The following is an 18617-nucleotide window of genomic DNA, read 5'->3' on the forward strand; positions in this document are numbered from 1 at the left end:
GTCTCTAACGGGGCAGCAACTGCAAAGTACAGGAATAAGCATTGAGATTCAAATTTTATACTTACGCTATATTTATGTGTTTCAATAATGTTTAAATTTCTAGAGGGAAAAAAACCTCAATTGCCTTAAGAGGTCATAGAGAACAAATAAAATACTGCAGCCCTGACAGCCTGCAAATAATCACCCCCACAAGACAGGAGCAGCCTGCCTTCAGAGAAACTCACTCAGACATTCCTGTAGTAAGGAAGCCCAGTTAGTCCTGAAGAAAGCTCTATTTAGAATTTCAAACTAGCACAGATAAAAGATCTGCGCCTTTCTGATACAGTATCCTTCAAGTGCTTAACTTTGCTGTTATTCATTGTTGATCAATGAGCAATCTACCCTTTTGGCTGAAACTCTGCCTCCGTCACATTTCTGCACACATGCTGTTTTTCTGAAAACTATTTCTTGTGGGTTAGCTAACACTATCATGTTTCCTGTAGTGCTGCTGTTTATCAAGCATAATAAACTGCACTGTGATGCTTCTTTTGCCTAAAAGCTATCAGAATAATCTTTAACATATGTGTCACTAATGTCCAGTAAAAATGTGTTACCTGGCCTCAGGCGTCTTTTGAATCACAGACACTGAAGTGGGCTTACTCAGCCTTGCAGGAGACATGGCCATGTCCTTTCTGGACCACTCTGTGGCCCCTGTTGAAAAATCCAAGAAAGAAGTGATATATTAGAAGTAAGGAAGGCTCTGGGCAATGCAGGGAAGACATTAAACAGAAACCGAAAACAGAAATTACCATCATGATATAGAAACCTTTAGCAAAGCTTTACACACAAAAGAATGTACTAAACTAAAAAAGTGTTTGAAGCATATTAAGCTCTGGACAACCTTTAGTGTGATATGTTTGAGCTGAGATGTTCCTCTGTGTGTAGAACAGTGAGCACATCATTCTGATACATTGAAAATACAAGCTTACCATCGCCATTGTCCAGAGGAGCAGGTACAGGGTGTTTTTCATGCAAGTTCTGTCCTGCAGGATGTTCCTCTGTATCTTCATTCACACTGTAGACCGCAGACAAAATATATTAAGATGGCTTTTCTGTGTGTGACTTGAGCAGGAGAATATGTCAGTGCATATACTGTATGTATGTTTTTGAGAGTGAGAGCAGGCTCTTCTTATGTCTCTATTTTGTGCCTGTGAACCGGAAAGCAATCTCCGTGCACCATTTTAAAGGATCGATACCCAAAATGCTCCTCAAGGACAGAGGAGTCAGAAGAGAGGAGGCTCACTGGAGGAGCTATGAGCAAGGATGCATAGGTCTATCCCTCGCTGAAGGTGCTAGAAGTGTTTTCTAGCACCTGTGAGATAAAAGAGGCTGGAGAGATGGCCAGAATATACAAATCATGGTGGGAGCAGGGGTCAATGAGTGTGTTCTGTTGTATTCATAAGTTGTATAATTTGTTAAAGGTGATCAAAAACGCATCAAACTCTCTGACCTTGATGTTACTTATGCCGCAATATGCCACGTTGTGAAGTGAATTAAAAGTAAATATATCAGTTGTCATGAACGATGTTATGCCCATCTGACGGGGGTCATACAATACAGCAGTAGACTATAACAAAATAATGGATAGATGATGCAGCTGTGCCACACAATCATATTTAATTGATGTTGCTTTGAAATATGGCTCTGAAGCATGGCTGTGTCATTTTGTCAAATCCCTGTTTCCCCGACATTGTCTTTCCTATCGTCTCTTCCTTTGCCTTCTCCAACCACATGTCATGTGGGAGGGACTACACATGGAGGAGACGACACAAGGACAAGAGTCAAGAATGTACAAACTGAGAAGAGGTGAGTGAATGAGTAGTTTCAGATTTCTGAGTTAGTCTTGGTTTACCAGGAGGTTAAATCTGGATGGGAAGGGCCCTCCGGCTGTGGCTCTCCATTTCCTGTGTTTGAGCTGCTGAGATCAGATTGCGTAGCTTGTCGAAACCTACCAGGAATAAAGGAGAAGAAAAAGAGAATGGACTAAGGTTCTGCCAGTCTACAATGACAGACTGAAGTGGTACAAGGACAAGGAAAATTGGGACTAAACTCCTTGGATAGAAGTAACTACCTATCTGACACCTAGCTACTTAATCCCTAAAATGTAAACTGGAAATGTTACCAGATATTGTTAATTTTTTCATATTGGCTTTTGTATTCTACCTGCTATATTCCAGACGCGACTGCTGTAGCTGCTGGTTCTGTCTGTTGAGCCTCTCCTCCTGCTCAGCCAGCCGTGCCTGCAGCTTCTCTCTTTCCATTTCCAATTGCATCTTCTGCAGCAGCAGCTGGTGCCTCTTCTCCTCCCAGTCCTCATGCCCCAGCAGAGGCCTAGTCAGGGCTTCCTTGACCTCTGAGCGAATGGCATTTGCACTGTGGAGTCAGTTTAATAAGTTTGATTTAATTCATTTGCTTCATATCCTAACATTCTTCTTGTTGGTGTCCATAAAATGCACAAGTTGATTTAAACTACAGGAAAGTAATGTAATCGTGAGGGGTGATAGATCATGGCTGTATGGAGTGCTACTGTACCTTTCAAACTCATTTGGGTTAAAGGTGTCATGATGGCACTTATCCCTTCTCCGCTGCTGTGTCCCATAGCCACTGTCTTGACCACTGCACTGGCAGTGCTCACAACTGGAGTGTGGCTCCCTGCACTCCCTTCTCTGACTTCTGTGTGGTTTGACTGCCCCATCCACTAGACTGAACTCACTAACACAGGGAGGTGACACAGGGTTGCTAAAGGTTTGCACTGCTGCTCTTCCTCGAACACTACCACCACTCCTTTGCACTTGTGGCTGCCGCACTCCAGTAGCAGCAAGGCTGAGGTATGAGCCATCAAAGAATGAGCCATTAGCTTTGCTAGTAGAGACTCTGCTTGGGGCTTCCTCACAACTGAGCACCTGGACAGAGAACAAAGAGGACAATGAATGCATTTTGGCCAATTTAGGCAGCCTCTGAAAAACTGGTGGAGTATTTCAGCCAACATATTTCAGCCAAAAATGGTAGACTGCTCCATAAAACCTTGATGTAGAGCTGAGCTACAAAATTCAAATTTACCAACACTGGAGTCACTAACCAGCCTAATTTTCTCATGTTGCAATGTGCAGTAAACACTCTCACCATGTGCTTGCAAGAGCTTTTCAACACAAGCTCATATATCACTTGCACTTTATATGGGTTACTGCAACCTGGAGCATCTTTTAAGTCTACAAGTATCCTTTCTTCCATTTTAAGCTGGTTACTACAGTGACTGTATACAGAAAATAACTGTGCCTGGACATAGGGGTAATGCAACCTGAATTATAGCTAGAAACACGGTGTATGGAGGGCTTCTGCCAAAAATGGTTAGAACCAGAACCATCTTTAACACAGTATTGATTTAATGTGCAAAATGGAAAAGTTCATAGGCTATTTCAAGATTGGCTACAGTCAACAGGGCATTTCAAAGCTTTGAAAAAATATTGTTATCTAGATCATGGATCATGATTGCAATTGAATAGAACATGATAATAGTTTTGGGCCAGACCTTTAACTGAACAAATCCTGTAGAGACAATGACAGGGAACAAGCTGCTTTCTGCTTTTTTTCTACACACCTTGTGTAGACATGGTGTTAGAGAAGGGCTGGGGTTTATAGCTGCACAAATGCAAATCATCCTTCAAAACGGTGAAGTGGACAGGGGCCACAAGATTTAGAGGACAACTGTCAACTGAGCATAACTGGCAGGTAAGCCAAGGCCAGGAACATTATGAGATAAACATAAGGAGGAAAGCCCATCTTACAGTTGACTGGGGAAGAGATTGTGACTAATTTGCTGAGGGTCAGAGAGCAGGCAAACACACATTATTCAGAGCCACCGCGGGACAATGAGGTTGGCCAAGTCATTTATTCTTACAGAGGCTGAAGCCAGAGAGGCGTCTTCGCCTCTGAAGTGTCACCTTGAGAGAGTTTTTGCTATGTTATAGTCATATCGAACTGGTGACTGAAGTAGTCTTCTGTCGTGATTTGTTATTGTTTTTATTATGGCACTTGGCCATGGGACAATGTGTTGTTGCATATGTTTCTACTGGATATTTTCGTGCCCAATGGATGACAAACAGGGTTGTTCTCTGAATTAATCTCACTGGGGGGCGGGGACATCATGTTTCATTGCAGGATGCACTCACTACAACCTACCACATAGCCATTCTATTCCATTCCTTACCTTGCTGTGGGCTTGTTCCTGGCTGAGCTGGGCGATGGACTGGTTAAGTTTGGCCTGTTGCTGAGAGAGATATTGTTGGTAGAGCCCAAGCAGCTCCTGACACTCTCTATACTGCTGCTGCATGCCTGAAGGATCAAGGGTTAAGTAACTAACAAAGTTAAACAACAAGTAAACTTAACACAACAGAACATTAAATGGATTAGACTGAGATAAAGTTGAACGACGGTCCCATGAAAAATGTGTGGCTTTAAGAAATGCAGGTAATAAGACTTTTGAAGGAAATCGCTTAAATCGCTTAAGTAAAAAAGAAAGCTGTCTGGACTTTGTTCAAACTGTATGACTTCTACAAGCGAAATAACTATGTGGCTCTACAGAGAAGGTAACTTTGTGCACAATAGCCATTCAGCTTAGGAAAAAGTTCTCTTTTGCAGCTTCAATGGAAAAAAAGATGGATGTTAGATTTAGATTGACAATCTGAATTAAACCCTTGTTTCTGCAATCAATTACATACTGGACCAGAAAAGTACAGAGAACAGGAAAGTTGAAAACAGAGGGGGAGAAGAGGCCAGCAAAATCAAAGTTGTTGTTGTGGCACAGAGCTTTCACCATCTGGGTCGGGCCAAGCTGTGTTGAGCTGAGCTGGGCAGTGCCGCGCCAGGCTATCTGCCAGACAGAGAGCTGGCAGACACAAGAAAACTAATCTGGAGCGGAACTACTGCTGCGCCTCAGGAGCCCACTAATGACAGTGGCAGCAGCACACCACACCAGCACATACAAAGATAATGAGCATGAGAATGGAAAGACTACACACAGACACACTCACACACATTCAATAATCGACCTCACTCTGACTCTTTCTAGTACACACACGCACAAACACAGCAAGACACAGGAGCACAAATTCCCCCACCTGCACTGTAAACAGCCCACACACAAACACTACAATAAAGCAAGTAGTACACACACTCTCACCCACCCAAGCTGACCATAAAGTGTGTTCCTCCAAGTCATATCTTTTCATTGATGGTGGACCCACTCCCCCAGCTGATGAGTTTCTCAGTATTCGTTTGGGCTAAAAAAGCCCCCCATTTAAAGAGAAAATCAAAGTTCAAAGTAGAGTCTTATTGAGGGAATAGTTGGCAGAACACTCCATAAGAAAACACTTTGGTTGTTAGAAGACTTCAATCAGGCTGAGGAAATGAAACAGAGGGAAAGAGAAGAGAGTGGGAACGACTCAGAATTGAGCGCCAGACACCAGACAAATGCGATGCGGCAGCTTCCATAAACATTGGGGAAAATGTGAAGAAACCTTCCATCCAACTACAGCTCCTCTACTGCTGCACTGATAATGTCCATGGAAGTAGTTCTATATGGAAAGCTTAAGGACATCACAAGGACATCACATCATGTAAACCTGCGCTGGTGGGTCTATTTATGCAGTATGAATACAGGCATTGAGGGGGAGATACTGAATATGTTTATGCAGCAAGATACAGAGTTGTGTGTTGAGACAAAAAATGCACACTGCTCATATTTCAAATTATTCGCATAAAACACTATTTCCCTATGACTTCTTAAGCCTAAAACAAATGTTTCCCAATAGACACAAATAAAGCATACAGTACACTGGAGTATAAACTACGTATGACAGGGACCAACAAACCAAAATACATCTACATTTTATCGGTGCTATAGCTCCAACATGACTGCGGCATCGTAGTTATAAATGAAGGTAATGTGTGTTAATGTGTTGACAAACTGACACAGTCACTGGACAGCAAGTGCTAGGTAATCTGAACCGAGTGGAGCGACACTGATAAGATTCCACCTCTCTGCCCGTCGCCACGCTAAACACGCTTCCTCCACAGCCTTGGACGCCAGCCAATGGGGGCCAAGTACTCTGCAAGCCCCTAGTTTACATCAGAGCTGCAAAGTGCCAACAATGACTTACTCCTCCCCCCTGCTCCAAAAATACTCAGAATCAAGGGCTTGGGTTGAAGAGGCTTCAGACGGGGCCTGTCAAAATGATTCACTTCCCTGTCAGACTGGGGCTCAAATGAAATAATGAAATCCACTTCAAGGTGGAACAAATTTGCACAGGAGGGGGGCATATTTTAAAGCCTGCTTTAGTGCACTGTGCCAAACAGATTGAGCCTGAGCAGGAATGTGAGGGAGACGGGGGTGGAGACTGATGTGTATGAATGTGAGTGTAGGGAGGCAATGATGGGGAATTAATAGAAGAAGACAGTTTACATAACTGCTTCAATACTACTGAATCTGGAGAAGGGATGTTGGTGCAAGGCGCACAATAAACCAATAAATAGCTCTGCAAGTCAGCGAACAATTATTTTGAAAATGCATCTAAGATTGAGACCAAACATATAGAAAAGTGCCCTCAGCACAACTATTCTCAGCCATCTTAACTGCTCAGACAACTAAAATGCAACTGCCATTTCATTGACAGAACCTTAAAAGTAACACATTTAACATTAGAAATGATCTTGCCTTTCCAGCATGTCATCATCTATGCACATACCCACAATTCACGACGCCAAAAATCCGAGATACTGTACTTAGTAAAGGTGTGCCAACAAAAACTTGATTAAATGACGAAACTCGTCCTTGATTCTAGATTCAAGGCATTATGCATTATTAATTTCACATTCATTCTGTGATTGGTTCATTGTACTCTACTCATGGTTATAAACTTTCCAAATGTTTAGCTTTGTAGAATGGAGGACTCACAAAAATACAAACAAAAACAGCATTTGCCATATTTCTTAGCTGTGATAAGACTGTATCAGACGGGAGAGCTTTAATAAAGAAAGAGATAAGTTGAGCTTGTTTTTTAACACAAATCAATAGAGTAAGCGTTACACAGCACCTGGTTTCAACCACATCATTCATTCCTAGGATAAAGGGAGGATACACAACACCCACACCAGATCATGACAATACCCACAGAGCTGACATTAAGGAATACTAGGGGCTTAATCTGTAAAAAGACAAAGAGCTAACCATCTTTTCACATATAGAACAACTAGATAATACCAGATTTCCACATTCTAAATGTCGTCCATCCAATACATGGGAGGGTAAAAATGGATTTAGCACTGGCAATCCTCTATCACAACATGTAGCATTTTCAATGACATACCCTAACAGGCCTGTTATTCCCCTCTCTCCATGGCCTCAGGATTCCCTCCAATTGTTTGAACTCAATAAATGGTATTAGCTGTAGCACCTGCTGTGCCTTGTTCTGGACATGGTGCACCATGTTAGTAACGCCACCTTGTCGCCTGCCCATGCCAACATGCCTTGAAGTACAAAAGGCATCCCTCCTATCTGAAAGATGGATTCAGTCCTGTGTGCCAGTCATCTCCAAATGTCAGCTGAACAGCCCAAATATCAAGGTTACTTTTTCTCTCTCATCCTCGGTGGCTTGGGGGCAAGGTATAGCCCTATATTCTTTATACCCCTGACAACACTGAATCTTGGTTAGATAAGATAAGCCAAGGCGTAATGGAATTAAACTTGACAAGTCTCTCATTCAGTGCGTTTGCCTTTGGTGTCTCCTTAACCTTTCAGAGAAGTGCCGGAACCTTATGCCTGAGAACAGCCTTCATGACTCTTGCACGCACTTTTAAAAGACTGCGTTATCCCCCCTGAGGTGCTTGGATCCAAACACTTTTTCCCCTCAAATACCTTTTTAATGGAGTTTAGAAGTTTGGTGTAAATGCCAAGTCTCCGAGCCAAAGTGCCTTTAATTGAGTTGTGCTTTCCTAATTTTCCCCGCCGCCGTTGCCAATCGTGCAATTTACCAGCCGGGTCAATTACTCTTCATATTTCGCAGTGTTTTTAACCTAAATTGACTGCTGGCCATGCTCTCATTTGACCTGAGCGGAATTGTTATAAGACAGTAGGAGGGTTGTGTAGTGTAATAAATAGCATACTACTGCTATATAAATTTCAGTTTTAACCTCGTGCTAGTCAATCTGTAAAACAGCTGGTGACTCACCTTATCTTACCTTTTGTAAGGAGTAACTGAGTGATATTCTGCAGTTAATGTTCAACATTTAGGGAGGGTAATAAAAGCACTTGCTGGTGAAAGCATACAGTGATAGTCTTCTCAGTAAATATCAAAATTCATCTTTGGATGATAAAATGATTTAGATGGTTTGGGCCACGACTCCAACCATGAAATTGATTTTGTGCACAACAGTGGATAAGCTACAAGCACTTGGAAAAGACAACTGCAGCAGGCATCAAATAATTTAAATGAGTCTGCTCTATTTCTTTGTCTCTTGGATCAAATTGAAGGTACTTGGCCAAACACTGTACATGGCATTACATAAGACAACACTGCCCCCTACAGACTTTTTTATGGAATAGCACAAAGAACAAAATATAGCCTGAAATAAAACATTTGTTGAACTTCCAGATATAAGCAACTGTGTACCACAGACAGCCAAAAGACTACAGCAGCATTTTACTGTAGCTGTATCAGTTCACACACTACAATGTTTCCAACAGCAACCATCTCATCATTAACCATAGCCATGTTCTCTGAAGGTGACACAAAAAAGAGGAATTTAAATCACCATTGGTCAAGTGCATTGATTCACTGTTCTATTATGAAACAGTATTGTTATTTGAAAAAAGCACACTAAATGCCCTACTGTTTCATTAATAAAACATAATGAAAATACAGCAAAACAGCTTGCCCACCACTGCAAAAAGTGTTGTGTGAGAGACTGTAACGCTGTGTTGCTGTTAGTTAAGATATTTTAAAAGGATACTCTCTCTCTCCTGTGCTATGATCACATTCTGCTGCTCCAGCTGCTGGATCTTGCGCTCAAAGTTTTCCTGTTCATCTTTCAAACGCTGCACCGATTCTTCTTTCTCCTCACTCACTCTGGAGAACAAGACAGAAATGTGTGAGAGGAAAACAGGAAAACAAAATTAAGTATTTCAATCAGGTATCACCATAAATTGTTCAACTCATATGAACTTTAACATTATCCTAGAGTTCAGTGGCATAAGACCGGTTACCTGGCTAGTTCTTCGATGAGGTTTGCAATCCTGCGCTTATCTTCAGGACAGAGGTCCTTCAAACAGACCAGGCTCTTAGCTCTGCTTGTCTCAGACATTACCTGTACAAAGTATAGGAATATGTAACAGAAGCTAGTAAATAGTCAAAAAAAAAAAAAAAAAGTCAGTCCGTATTCACATTATCCATATGTTTTCCTCCACATTCAAACATTTCATCTTACATTCGTAGAGGATAGGGAAAAACAGCCCAAACAAAAACAATTGTTTACCTGTGTGGAGGGGTGAAAAGTACCAGTGGGTAGAGAGAGCTCTGAAGCTCCAGCAGCACTGTGATGGACAGACATTTTCTCCTTGGTGTGAGCCCCAGACTGCTCACTTTGGAAGTGGCATTGTTTCTTGCCACTTTTCTTTAGTGTGACGTTACTCTTGCCGTCAGTGCTGCGCCTGTTTCGCATCTTGACACCTCCTTTACTGAAAGTACTGGTTTTGCCTGGTCCGACGCTGAAAGAAGTCTGAGACTTCACCTCTCCATCTACACCTGAGCCAAAGGAAGAGAATGCCACATGTACATGAGGACGCACAATTATCTCATACTGTGTTCAGAAATTGTCCAGTGTCACCGACACTCACCCGAGACAAACGCCAAAGGCTGTTCCTCATCTGATACTGTGTGAACAAATCAAAGATAACACATTTTATTAAAGTATCTGCTTCCTAAAGCTAAATGTCAAATCAACAATTCGCTAGTTTACTGTTCTTCGCAAACAGCTGCTGCCCTCAGATGCTAAACAAAAGCTCGCTATATAGATAACGTTACTGCAGATGGCCTTTGTATTGCGGTGAGCTCAGCCGCGTTTGGAAACCTAACAGGGTTGAATAGTAAGAACAGCAAACACTGCTACTATATGCACCGAGTTTCGTTATAAAACATAATGTGAATAAGATAGCAAAGTTAAAGTCAAATTAACTAGTTACGTTAGCTGACTAACTTCAAGCTAGCTGTCTCACTTCCTCAGAAATAACAACTTTCTAGCATTGACAGCAAAGTAACATTTGTGAGATTCTTTCGAAAACTTTTATAACTTTCTACAGGACATATATGAACAAGTAATGGATAACAAAGCGAATATGGTTTGTCAAAAGTAAACATACCGCCATTCATCCAAAATATCCCAGAATTTTCACTTCTTGTTGCTGCTGCCGCCATGTTGAAACAACCGCCACCGCTCCCACAGAGCCAAGCGTTGCTAAGGAATTGTAGCCCCGCCTTTCCCCTTCAACTGAACACCCAATTGGCTAATCTGGGGAGAGGCAGCTTTCTATTGGCTCTTATATGCGTCAATCGTACGTCGAAGCTGCACTTGTCGCTTCCTGTGTGTGTTGCCAGCTGAGCTGTTTGGAGAGAGGTGAACGACACAGGGCAAGGCGCTGCAGAGGATGCTCCCAGGGTTTTGTACACATTTGTAATTGCTATCTCCCAAATGGAGGAGCTGAAAGAAAGCTTGGTGTTTAAAGGAGTAGCTGAGAGACTGACGCTTGGTATCACTCGAATACTCGGTGTGTAGCATGGTTTTTGCTCTGAAACTAGCAAGCTAGCAGGCAGATTGACGTCCTACATGGCTGGTAATTAATGTAATGCATTTGTCCCTGTTGTGCCAGAGAACATGCCGGGTGTGGCTGATGTGCGTTTTGCAGAGAGGGAGCCTGCAGAGAAGAGGAGCCTGCTGTCATGGGAACAGGTGAAACATTTTAGACCTTGAAGACCATAAAGAGTTGGTCTGGTTTCTGACACATGAACCTGCTCTGTTTGTTCCTCAGAGAAACACTTGTATTCTGCCTGAGGACCTGCGAGATTTCTATCTGACAACGGATGGATTTACACTAACCTGGAGCGTTAAACTAGACAGTAGGTGGCCTCATTTAGTTTTATGTTGCGCCTGTAATAATACCATTCCCATAGGAGTCTTAATTTATTTAGACTAAAGGCTACTATGAAGGTTAGATGATACAGATAAATTCAATTTGCCCTCGCAGTTTGTTTGTTTTTTTCAGCACTGTGATACAATCATAAGTGTGTGGTTTTGTGTGTCTTTCAGATGAGTGCGTTCCCTTAGGATGCATGATGATAAACAGTGTGGCCAGGCTGTGCCCGCTGCTCCAACCAGTAGCTATATTCTCTCTACCCAATGCACCCTCACTGGTCGACCTGGACTGGGAGGAGAGCAACACAGAAAGTGGTAAGGCGCCTCACCTGTCAGATCCTCATGTGGGCTTAACTCAACAATTACAGCATGTCAAGTTTGATTAAGTCTGTTTGTGTGCTCAGCTGTGCAGAAAGCAGGCTAATGAATGAAATGTTGATTGGAAAGTAAATATTTATTCAGGATTCATTAATGCTATCTGCCAGGGACAGGGCGTGCTCCCGCTGCACCACATTTTGATTCCCGGAGCCGCATCTTCGAGCTGGATTCCTGTGGTGGGAATGGCAAAGTGTGCCTAGTCTACAAGAACTGCACCTCAGGTGTTCCATTTGTATTCACAAAATTGCATCATTAATGATATCTCCACACAAAAACGTTAAACTAGAAGTTATTCATACTCAAATACATACATTTTCCAGGTGTCGTAGCCCAGCAGAGTGAAATTTGGTTCCTTGACCGCTCGCTGTGCTGGCATTTTCTGACAGCAACCTTCACCTCCTACTACAGACTGATGATCACCCACCTCGGTCTGCCTGAGTGGCAGTATGCATTCACCCCTTACGGTCCCAGCCCTCAGGCCAAGGTAGCAAAGTGTCCAGTCACTCTGTCAGAGGCCCTGTGTTGTGCTTTAAATGGCATCTGCAAAACTTTAAGTTAGTCTAGGACTCTTTAACTGCATTGTCTGTCATATTCCCTTTTTTTTTTGCATTCTTTCAGGCTCTATCAAACTATTGGTTAAAAAGTTATATACATTATGCTGTATGGCAGCAATCCTGAATATTAAACAGTCTGTAGCTGTTTAATTTTACACTTGAAGTCATTTCTTTATGACTTTATGTAATATTTTATGAATTATTTTACAATATACTACAATGTTGGCTGATTTAACACTTTAACAATATGACACAACACTCAAAGATTAACCTACACAACGAAAATAAATCCTATTGCTAGTTCTCAAATTTATGATATACAATTCCAAATTCCCAAATTGTTGGGACGCTTTGTAAAACATGAATAAAACACAATGTGTTCATTTGCTTTGGCATATATCATTGATTTGATGAGTGTATGCTCAATTTGATGCCAGCAACACGTTTCAGACACGTTGGGACAGGAGCAACGAAACAACACACACCTCTTTGGAACATTCAGCACCTAAACAGGTTCATTGCTGACAGGTGATGGTATCATAACTGGGAATGAAAGTGACCATCCTTGAAAGGCTCAGTCATTCATACGCAAGTATGGGACAAGATTCACCACTTTGTGAAACACATTATTTATAAATATAGAACCAAATTGGCTCGGGGGCCCTTGTTAAACTGTTGGCAGTAAACGTGGTTGGTTTGCTTGATTACACTCTGTTTTTATTAAAGTTTTATTCAGTGTCCCAACTTAATTAGAATTGTATTGAATTGTGTTGTAGGCTTTGTGTAATTACAAAACAGTACACTTGAAAGGTAAATATATTGGTTTAGAAATAATGTTCCCTTTACAGTATACTACAGTGTTGTCTAATTCAGCATTAAGAAAATTACACAATACTCTAACACTCTATTTTCCATCAAAGAAATTGCAAAATCCTACTACCTTACAGATTTCCTATTTCAGATGTAAAAAGATGTTGCAATGTCTCTGTAGTTAAAACAGTTATACTTTAAAAATAGACATTATAATGTGTTTTTGAACCACATAACTATAAACAATATTGTAAACTATTTGCCTCCTCTTCCCTCTACAGCAGTGGGCATCACTCTACCAGCCGCTGATTTTCAGCACTGAGCATAGCTTTGCCGATCCTGCTGGAGATTCCTATCTCAATAAACTGGATCCTACAAAGGCCTTCAGAGGCAAAGCCAAGGTACCCGTCCTCAAGAAGAAGCAGTCGACACAGGGCAGCTCTGGGAGCGCTGCCAAGAGCCAAGGCAGCGCAGGAAAACACCCTGGTGCAAAGCGGTGAGACCGTCCCCATTTGAGGAAAACATTTCAGAGAACTCTATTGTCCATACAGCAAACATGGCTTAGAAGAGCAGTCTGCTATTCAGCCAGTAACTGGTGTGATAGCAGCTGTAATCTCCATGAGAGCATCCCATCCAAAACTAAGCTGGGAATGCCACATTTCTAAATGGATGCATAATCAGCATTTTCTTCAGCTCAACACAAGGCTGCACTGGTCTGAAAATGTGTGTCTGACTTGATTATATGTCAGAGGTGATTATAAAACACACGTGATAATCTTGAGGATCTTATGTTTGCTTACCATTCACTGCTGATAGTTAGTGATGTAGAAACAAGGCTTTCTGTTGCACCGAGCTTTCCAGGCAGTTGCATCACCAATAGATTCTTTATTGGAGGCATCATTTAACACAGTGGTCACTAGTGACATCTAGTGGTAAAAATAGCCAGTTCATAAAAGATGATGAGCTGATGACACAGCACAAATAATACTGACATGTAGAAACAAATGATACCACTAACAAACAAGGACTCACTTACACTCTATAAAGACACTGTATTAGTTTATATTTGCAATTATTGTCACTTGCACATATTCAAAGGTTTATATATCATACAAGAAAAGAAATATACATACAATACTTGGTATTTTATACAAGTGCAGATTTAAGTAAATAACACTTGATTCCATGTTTATGCTACTGTAAAATTGCAGGAAACAGGAAGAATGAACATAATACTGTGAAAGTGCTTGTAGACTTGTATCAGTCTTAAACTCGAAATGAGATGATCACTTGAATCTGCAGAGGGTGCATGCAAATCTCAACCAAATCACATTTTGCATTATCAAATACTGGCAATAAACCATCCAGCTAGGGGTCGGTCACTGGCCATCACATCACCACAATCCCTTGCTGATGCTCTGTAAACTTCACATACATAAAAATGAGTGGTGATTTCTGCTTAAAAACATCCGCCCTGAATATTCCATATCAACAAAGCGATGTGAGGAGGCTACATTCCAGCGTTTCTTAGCGTTATCCATTTAGAGCTCTTAATGCTAAAGGTATCCTACTGTGCAGACCTACTACACATTTAGGATTAAGTTTTTGGTTCAAGTACTCTGAAGCTCCAACATAGTTAATCAAGACACATTTACACGTTCTGGCTTTAGGCTGCTGTGCACCAGATAGTTGGAAAGATGAATGTGTAAATTATCTTCGGTTGTGCTGCTGCCCTTTCAAGCTGCAAGGAGCCACTTCTACTGTTCCTATTTTATTGATTTTTTTTTTTTTTTTTTTTTAAATAAATGTTTATTTAAGTGCAATGTATGGGGGCTGTTTACTTTTCTTTATATACACTAGTTTCTTGTCTCATGGAAGCGACCTCCTGTTAATTATTTTACTGATTGACATTTATGGTGTCTTAGACATTTATATCAGCTGCTATCACCTCAATAAAAACATGAAATAGAAGACAGCGATTGTGTGGACTTTTTTTCCCATCTCCCATGTTCAGTGCATACAAATGGCACATTTTGGTTTCTGTGTGCTTTAACCAGCATAGATGGGAACAATAAGCCATAGATGTGTAGAGCTGCAATGAGAAGCTGTTTAATTGATTAGTCAGTTGAAAGAAAATTAGTTGCCAACTATTTTGATAATAAATTAATCGTTTCAGTCGATTTTCAAGCAAAAATGTGAAACACTTGCCAGTTCCGGCTTCTTGAATTTAAGGATTTACTGCTTTTCCTTGTCATTTATCATAGTAAATGAGAAGTCTTTGGGTTTTAGACTGTTTGTTGGACAAAAAAAAGCAATCTGAAGATGTCACTTTGACTAAATTAGGGTCAGATTAATTGATAATGAAAATAATATATTTGTTGCTGCTCCAAAGTATTGAATGAAAAATAGAATATCTATTAATGTGTATTTTATATGTGGTGCTGTCCCTCCAAAGTAAACCTGTTGAGTCAAGATGAGTAACTGAGGTTGATGATGAAATTAACTTCCTGTAACAGACTCATCAATTTGAATTGCCCAAGATATTACAAACCCTTATTTGAGTCCATGTCTCTTTAGTCCTTCTGTCCCCATTGGAGCCATTTGTTTTTGGTCTACCTTTTAACCCTTCATTAACATGGAATGTTTCACGGGGCCTTACGAGGGATACACTTGTGTCTCAGACACATTCGTTTGCACAGATGTTTTCTTTCTTCCCCAGGGGGGCAGTCTCCTCCTCCACTGGTGCCTCATCATGCTCAGAGAAGGGACGGTGGTGCACTTCCACAAATACCTTATAAATCCCTGCACCCAGTACTCCACCGATTGGGGGGGCAACTAGAGGCACCCACCACCACCCGTTTCCAGCCCTGTACAGACAAAGACAGATAACTGTAATCAAAAACTATTATTTTACAGAAATATTTAAATCAAGCATTAAACCATTTGCTTTGTTGGAAACAACTAGTAATGTCCTATTAAACCGTAACTTAAGTACTTTTTAACCAGCACCCTATTTTCCCATGTTTTTGTGTCAAAGTGACTCTCAAGTTCTAATCAAATATCTTTACAGTGAAAACAAAACATTTTGTTAGTCTAGTGGCTTTGGAGAGGGTGATAGCATCTGTTTCTGGATAAACAAAATGGTGTTATTCTATTGACACAAAGGTCTATCTTTTTTGGGATCCTTTCCATAATGTTGTCCGACACTTAGAATAACAATCCAAGCCTGCAAAAACAAGCATTTTTAGTGGATGGACATTAATGGGGGGCAATAGCCCGGAGGGATTACATTGCAGATTGCACGGCTACAAAGCTCTTACTCAATACTGGAACCAATCCCAAAAACTGTTGTGTCCATTAGTCAGTTAAAAACAAAGACATGGGAAAATAGAGTCTAGATTGTGAAATACTGTCGACCCTTTAAAGTGTGTGCAAAAACAACCTTGGTTAGTTAATGATTAACAGAGATGTTTGTGCCTGACTGACACTTAAGGTTAAGGTCATGTTCGGCATGACCTCCAATTCGAGCCAAAACATCCTTCCTACCTGAACACATCAGTGCCCCAGCCTGCTATGGCAGTGAACACCCTGGGTGCGATGTCTCTGGTGGGGTTGATGGCGTAGCCGCTGTTGCTGCCCAGGGAAATGCCAATGAGCAGCACCAGGAGACCCACTGCGACGGGCTCACTGCCCGCTGCTGCCGGTTTGTTCCTCTGGTCGGACAGCGCAGTGAGGCACAGCAGCAGCATGGCTGTGCCAAACACCTGGCACACACACAGCATAAACACCACTTGTAAATGCGTGCTAAGATAACTGTGTTAAACAGTACAGGATACAGGATAATGGTTAGTGTGGATCCTTAAATCCAGTTTCATGGCTACCTGGTCAATGAATCCAGCCAGCAAAGAGAGGTACGGTGCAGGGTATGTGGCAAAGATACCTGCTGTGGCCTTCACACCAGTAACTGTCAGGTTTCCTCCACAGTAGTCATATATGGCTTCTGTATATGGAAAAAACATTGAGAAGACAGATGCTCTTTCATATATGTCTGGCATTAGGAGATGGAGAAGTAAATGTATGTAAGATTCAGTGTGTTCAGTGACAAGCATGCACTGTCTCCTCACCGTAATATACAGCATAAATCGTCCCTGCTGCCAGAAATGATCCCAGCAGCTGTGCAAAAATATACAGAGGCAGCATCTTCCACGCAAGGCGGCCATAGGCACACATTGTGAATGACACGGCTGCATTCATGTGAGCCCCTGACAGAGGATTAAAGCAAGGAGAGGTGTTGTGTCAGATGATGGTGATGTGTGATGAATTCGTAGGATTGTGTTTTTTAAACATCAGCTCACATACCTGAGACCTGCCCTCCAACATGGACCCCCAAGGCAACACCCAGTCCAAAACCCAGGTTGATGCTGATGTACTCTCCGAACGCTCCCCGTCCTGTCACCACCTGGGCCACGGATCCCAGGCCAAACGCCTGGACACAGAGAAGGGCAGACGATCATTAAAGAGGCACAAATTACAGGGGGAAACTTACGAGCAGTCTAATTTCAGGAAGACGTGGAAGAACAGTGTTTCGTTTCGATCATTTTAATGAGCTTCCTCTCCTTCATTTTACTCTTGACTCCACTGAGGAGACTATTACAAAAAACAGCTGACACTAAATAACAGCAGCCATTCATTCAGGAAACAGGAAACATGTGGTTCCTCCTTTAAAAGTCATGAGTTTAGGTCGAGAGTAAGCTCGCTTTCCCAAGTGCAAGCACAGCAGGTTTAAGTCCATGTTAAAAAAAATACTAAAAGTGTGTGTGTGTGTGTGTGTGTGTGTGTGTGTGCGCGCGTGCGTGCTCACATGCTTGTGCCATGTTCAGCATGTGCTATTGTAACAGCTGACAGATAACATGTGACTGTCTGACCATTCCTCTGGTAACCTTAGATTTCCGGGTTCACCCACCTCAACTCACCAATCCCCACTCAGGACCCCAGCCATGTGACTGTGAGATGAACTTGTGTGTGTATTTGGTAGAGGGAGCAGGTTATCAGGGTCAAGTACATAGCATTAATGATTAATGGCGTGTGGAGGTTAATAATGTTCAAAACGGAGCTAAGAGCTTATAAATGAGGTGAAATTGTCAGCAGGGTGATGGATTTAAGACACACTCATGGCTGTTTCATTTTGCACATTTTCACCCAACAAGCTGTGAGAGCATGAAAGCACTGGAGACATCTTTTGTAATGGTGTTGTCTTACCATCATGACATATGTGCACAGGAGTTCAGCGAGTCCCACACGAACTACTTCATTCTGTAGCCAAGCTTTGGGTCGAGTTACTCCTCCCCGCTGGTGAGAAACCCCTAGATCTATTGACTGCACCAAGTCCCTCATTTTCTTCTTCTTCTTCTTCTTCTTCTTCCTCTTCTTCTTCTTTTGTCTTTTTTTTTTTTGGTCGAGTTTACTTTCAAGTTCAGCAAAAATGAAGATCAAGTCCAGATTTCTTCGAGGAGATTATGAGGTGCCTCCCGTGTCACACAGTAGTCCACAAACAGGTCTCCTTTGGGCTTTTTTTTCCCCTCCTCTTTCCTCCCCCTCTTCTGACTTCTCTGCTTTTCCTCCACCCTGCACGCTTTCTCTTTGTGTGTGTCTGTC

General features: G+C 41.8%; 3 protein-coding genes across 5 annotated transcripts in view; 1 reads left to right on the forward strand and 2 right to left on the reverse strand.

Moving 5' to 3' along the window:
- The window catches only part of kiaa1328 (KIAA1328 ortholog), a 31607-nt gene extending 21032 nt beyond the window's left edge, over positions 1-10575 (reverse strand). For all 3 annotated transcript variants that reach the window (XM_037100093.1, XM_037100092.1, XM_037100091.1), the window contains exons 1-11: positions 10451-10575; positions 9929-9964; positions 9568-9836; positions 9299-9399; positions 9046-9161; positions 4247-4371; positions 2572-2942; positions 2203-2412; positions 1892-1987; positions 969-1054; positions 594-690 (exon numbers count right to left, since the gene is read on the reverse strand). In XM_037100093.1, coding sequence (XP_036955988.1) covers positions 594-690; positions 969-1054; positions 1892-1987; positions 2203-2412; positions 2572-2942; positions 4247-4371; positions 9046-9161; positions 9299-9399; positions 9568-9836; positions 9929-9964; positions 10451-10505 — 1562 coding nt within the window. In that variant the 5' untranslated portion in view covers positions 10506-10575. The remainder of the gene's footprint in view (positions 1-593; positions 691-968; positions 1055-1891; positions 1988-2202; positions 2413-2571; positions 2943-4246; positions 4372-9045; positions 9162-9298; positions 9400-9567; positions 9837-9928; positions 9965-10450) is intronic.
- A 65-nt stretch (positions 10576-10640) lies between these two features.
- tpgs2 (tubulin polyglutamylase complex subunit 2) lies at positions 10641-13743 on the forward strand. Its single transcript, XM_037100100.1, has 7 exons — positions 10641-10855; positions 10958-11037; positions 11117-11204; positions 11395-11535; positions 11706-11819; positions 11919-12082; positions 13244-13743. Exons 1-7 carry the CDS (start codon positions 10780-10782, stop codon positions 13460-13462), a joined length of 882 nt encoding a protein of 293 aa, XP_036955995.1. The 5' UTR covers positions 10641-10779; the 3' UTR covers positions 13463-13743.
- A 261-nt stretch (positions 13744-14004) lies between these two features.
- On the reverse strand, positions 14005-18617 carry aqp7 (aquaporin 7). Its single transcript, XM_037100099.1, has 6 exons — positions 18222-18617; positions 17322-17448; positions 17087-17224; positions 16844-16962; positions 16509-16726; positions 14005-15829 (listed from the first exon to the last, which is right to left on the reverse strand). Exons 1-6 carry the CDS (start codon positions 18354-18356, stop codon positions 15640-15642), a joined length of 927 nt encoding a protein of 308 aa, XP_036955994.1. The 5' UTR covers positions 18357-18617; the 3' UTR covers positions 14005-15639.

Source organism: Acanthopagrus latus, chromosome 6 (assembly GCF_904848185.1).
Source record: "Acanthopagrus latus isolate v.2019 chromosome 6, fAcaLat1.1, whole genome shotgun sequence".
Lineage (NCBI taxonomy): Eukaryota > Metazoa > Chordata > Actinopteri > Spariformes > Sparidae > Acanthopagrus > Acanthopagrus latus.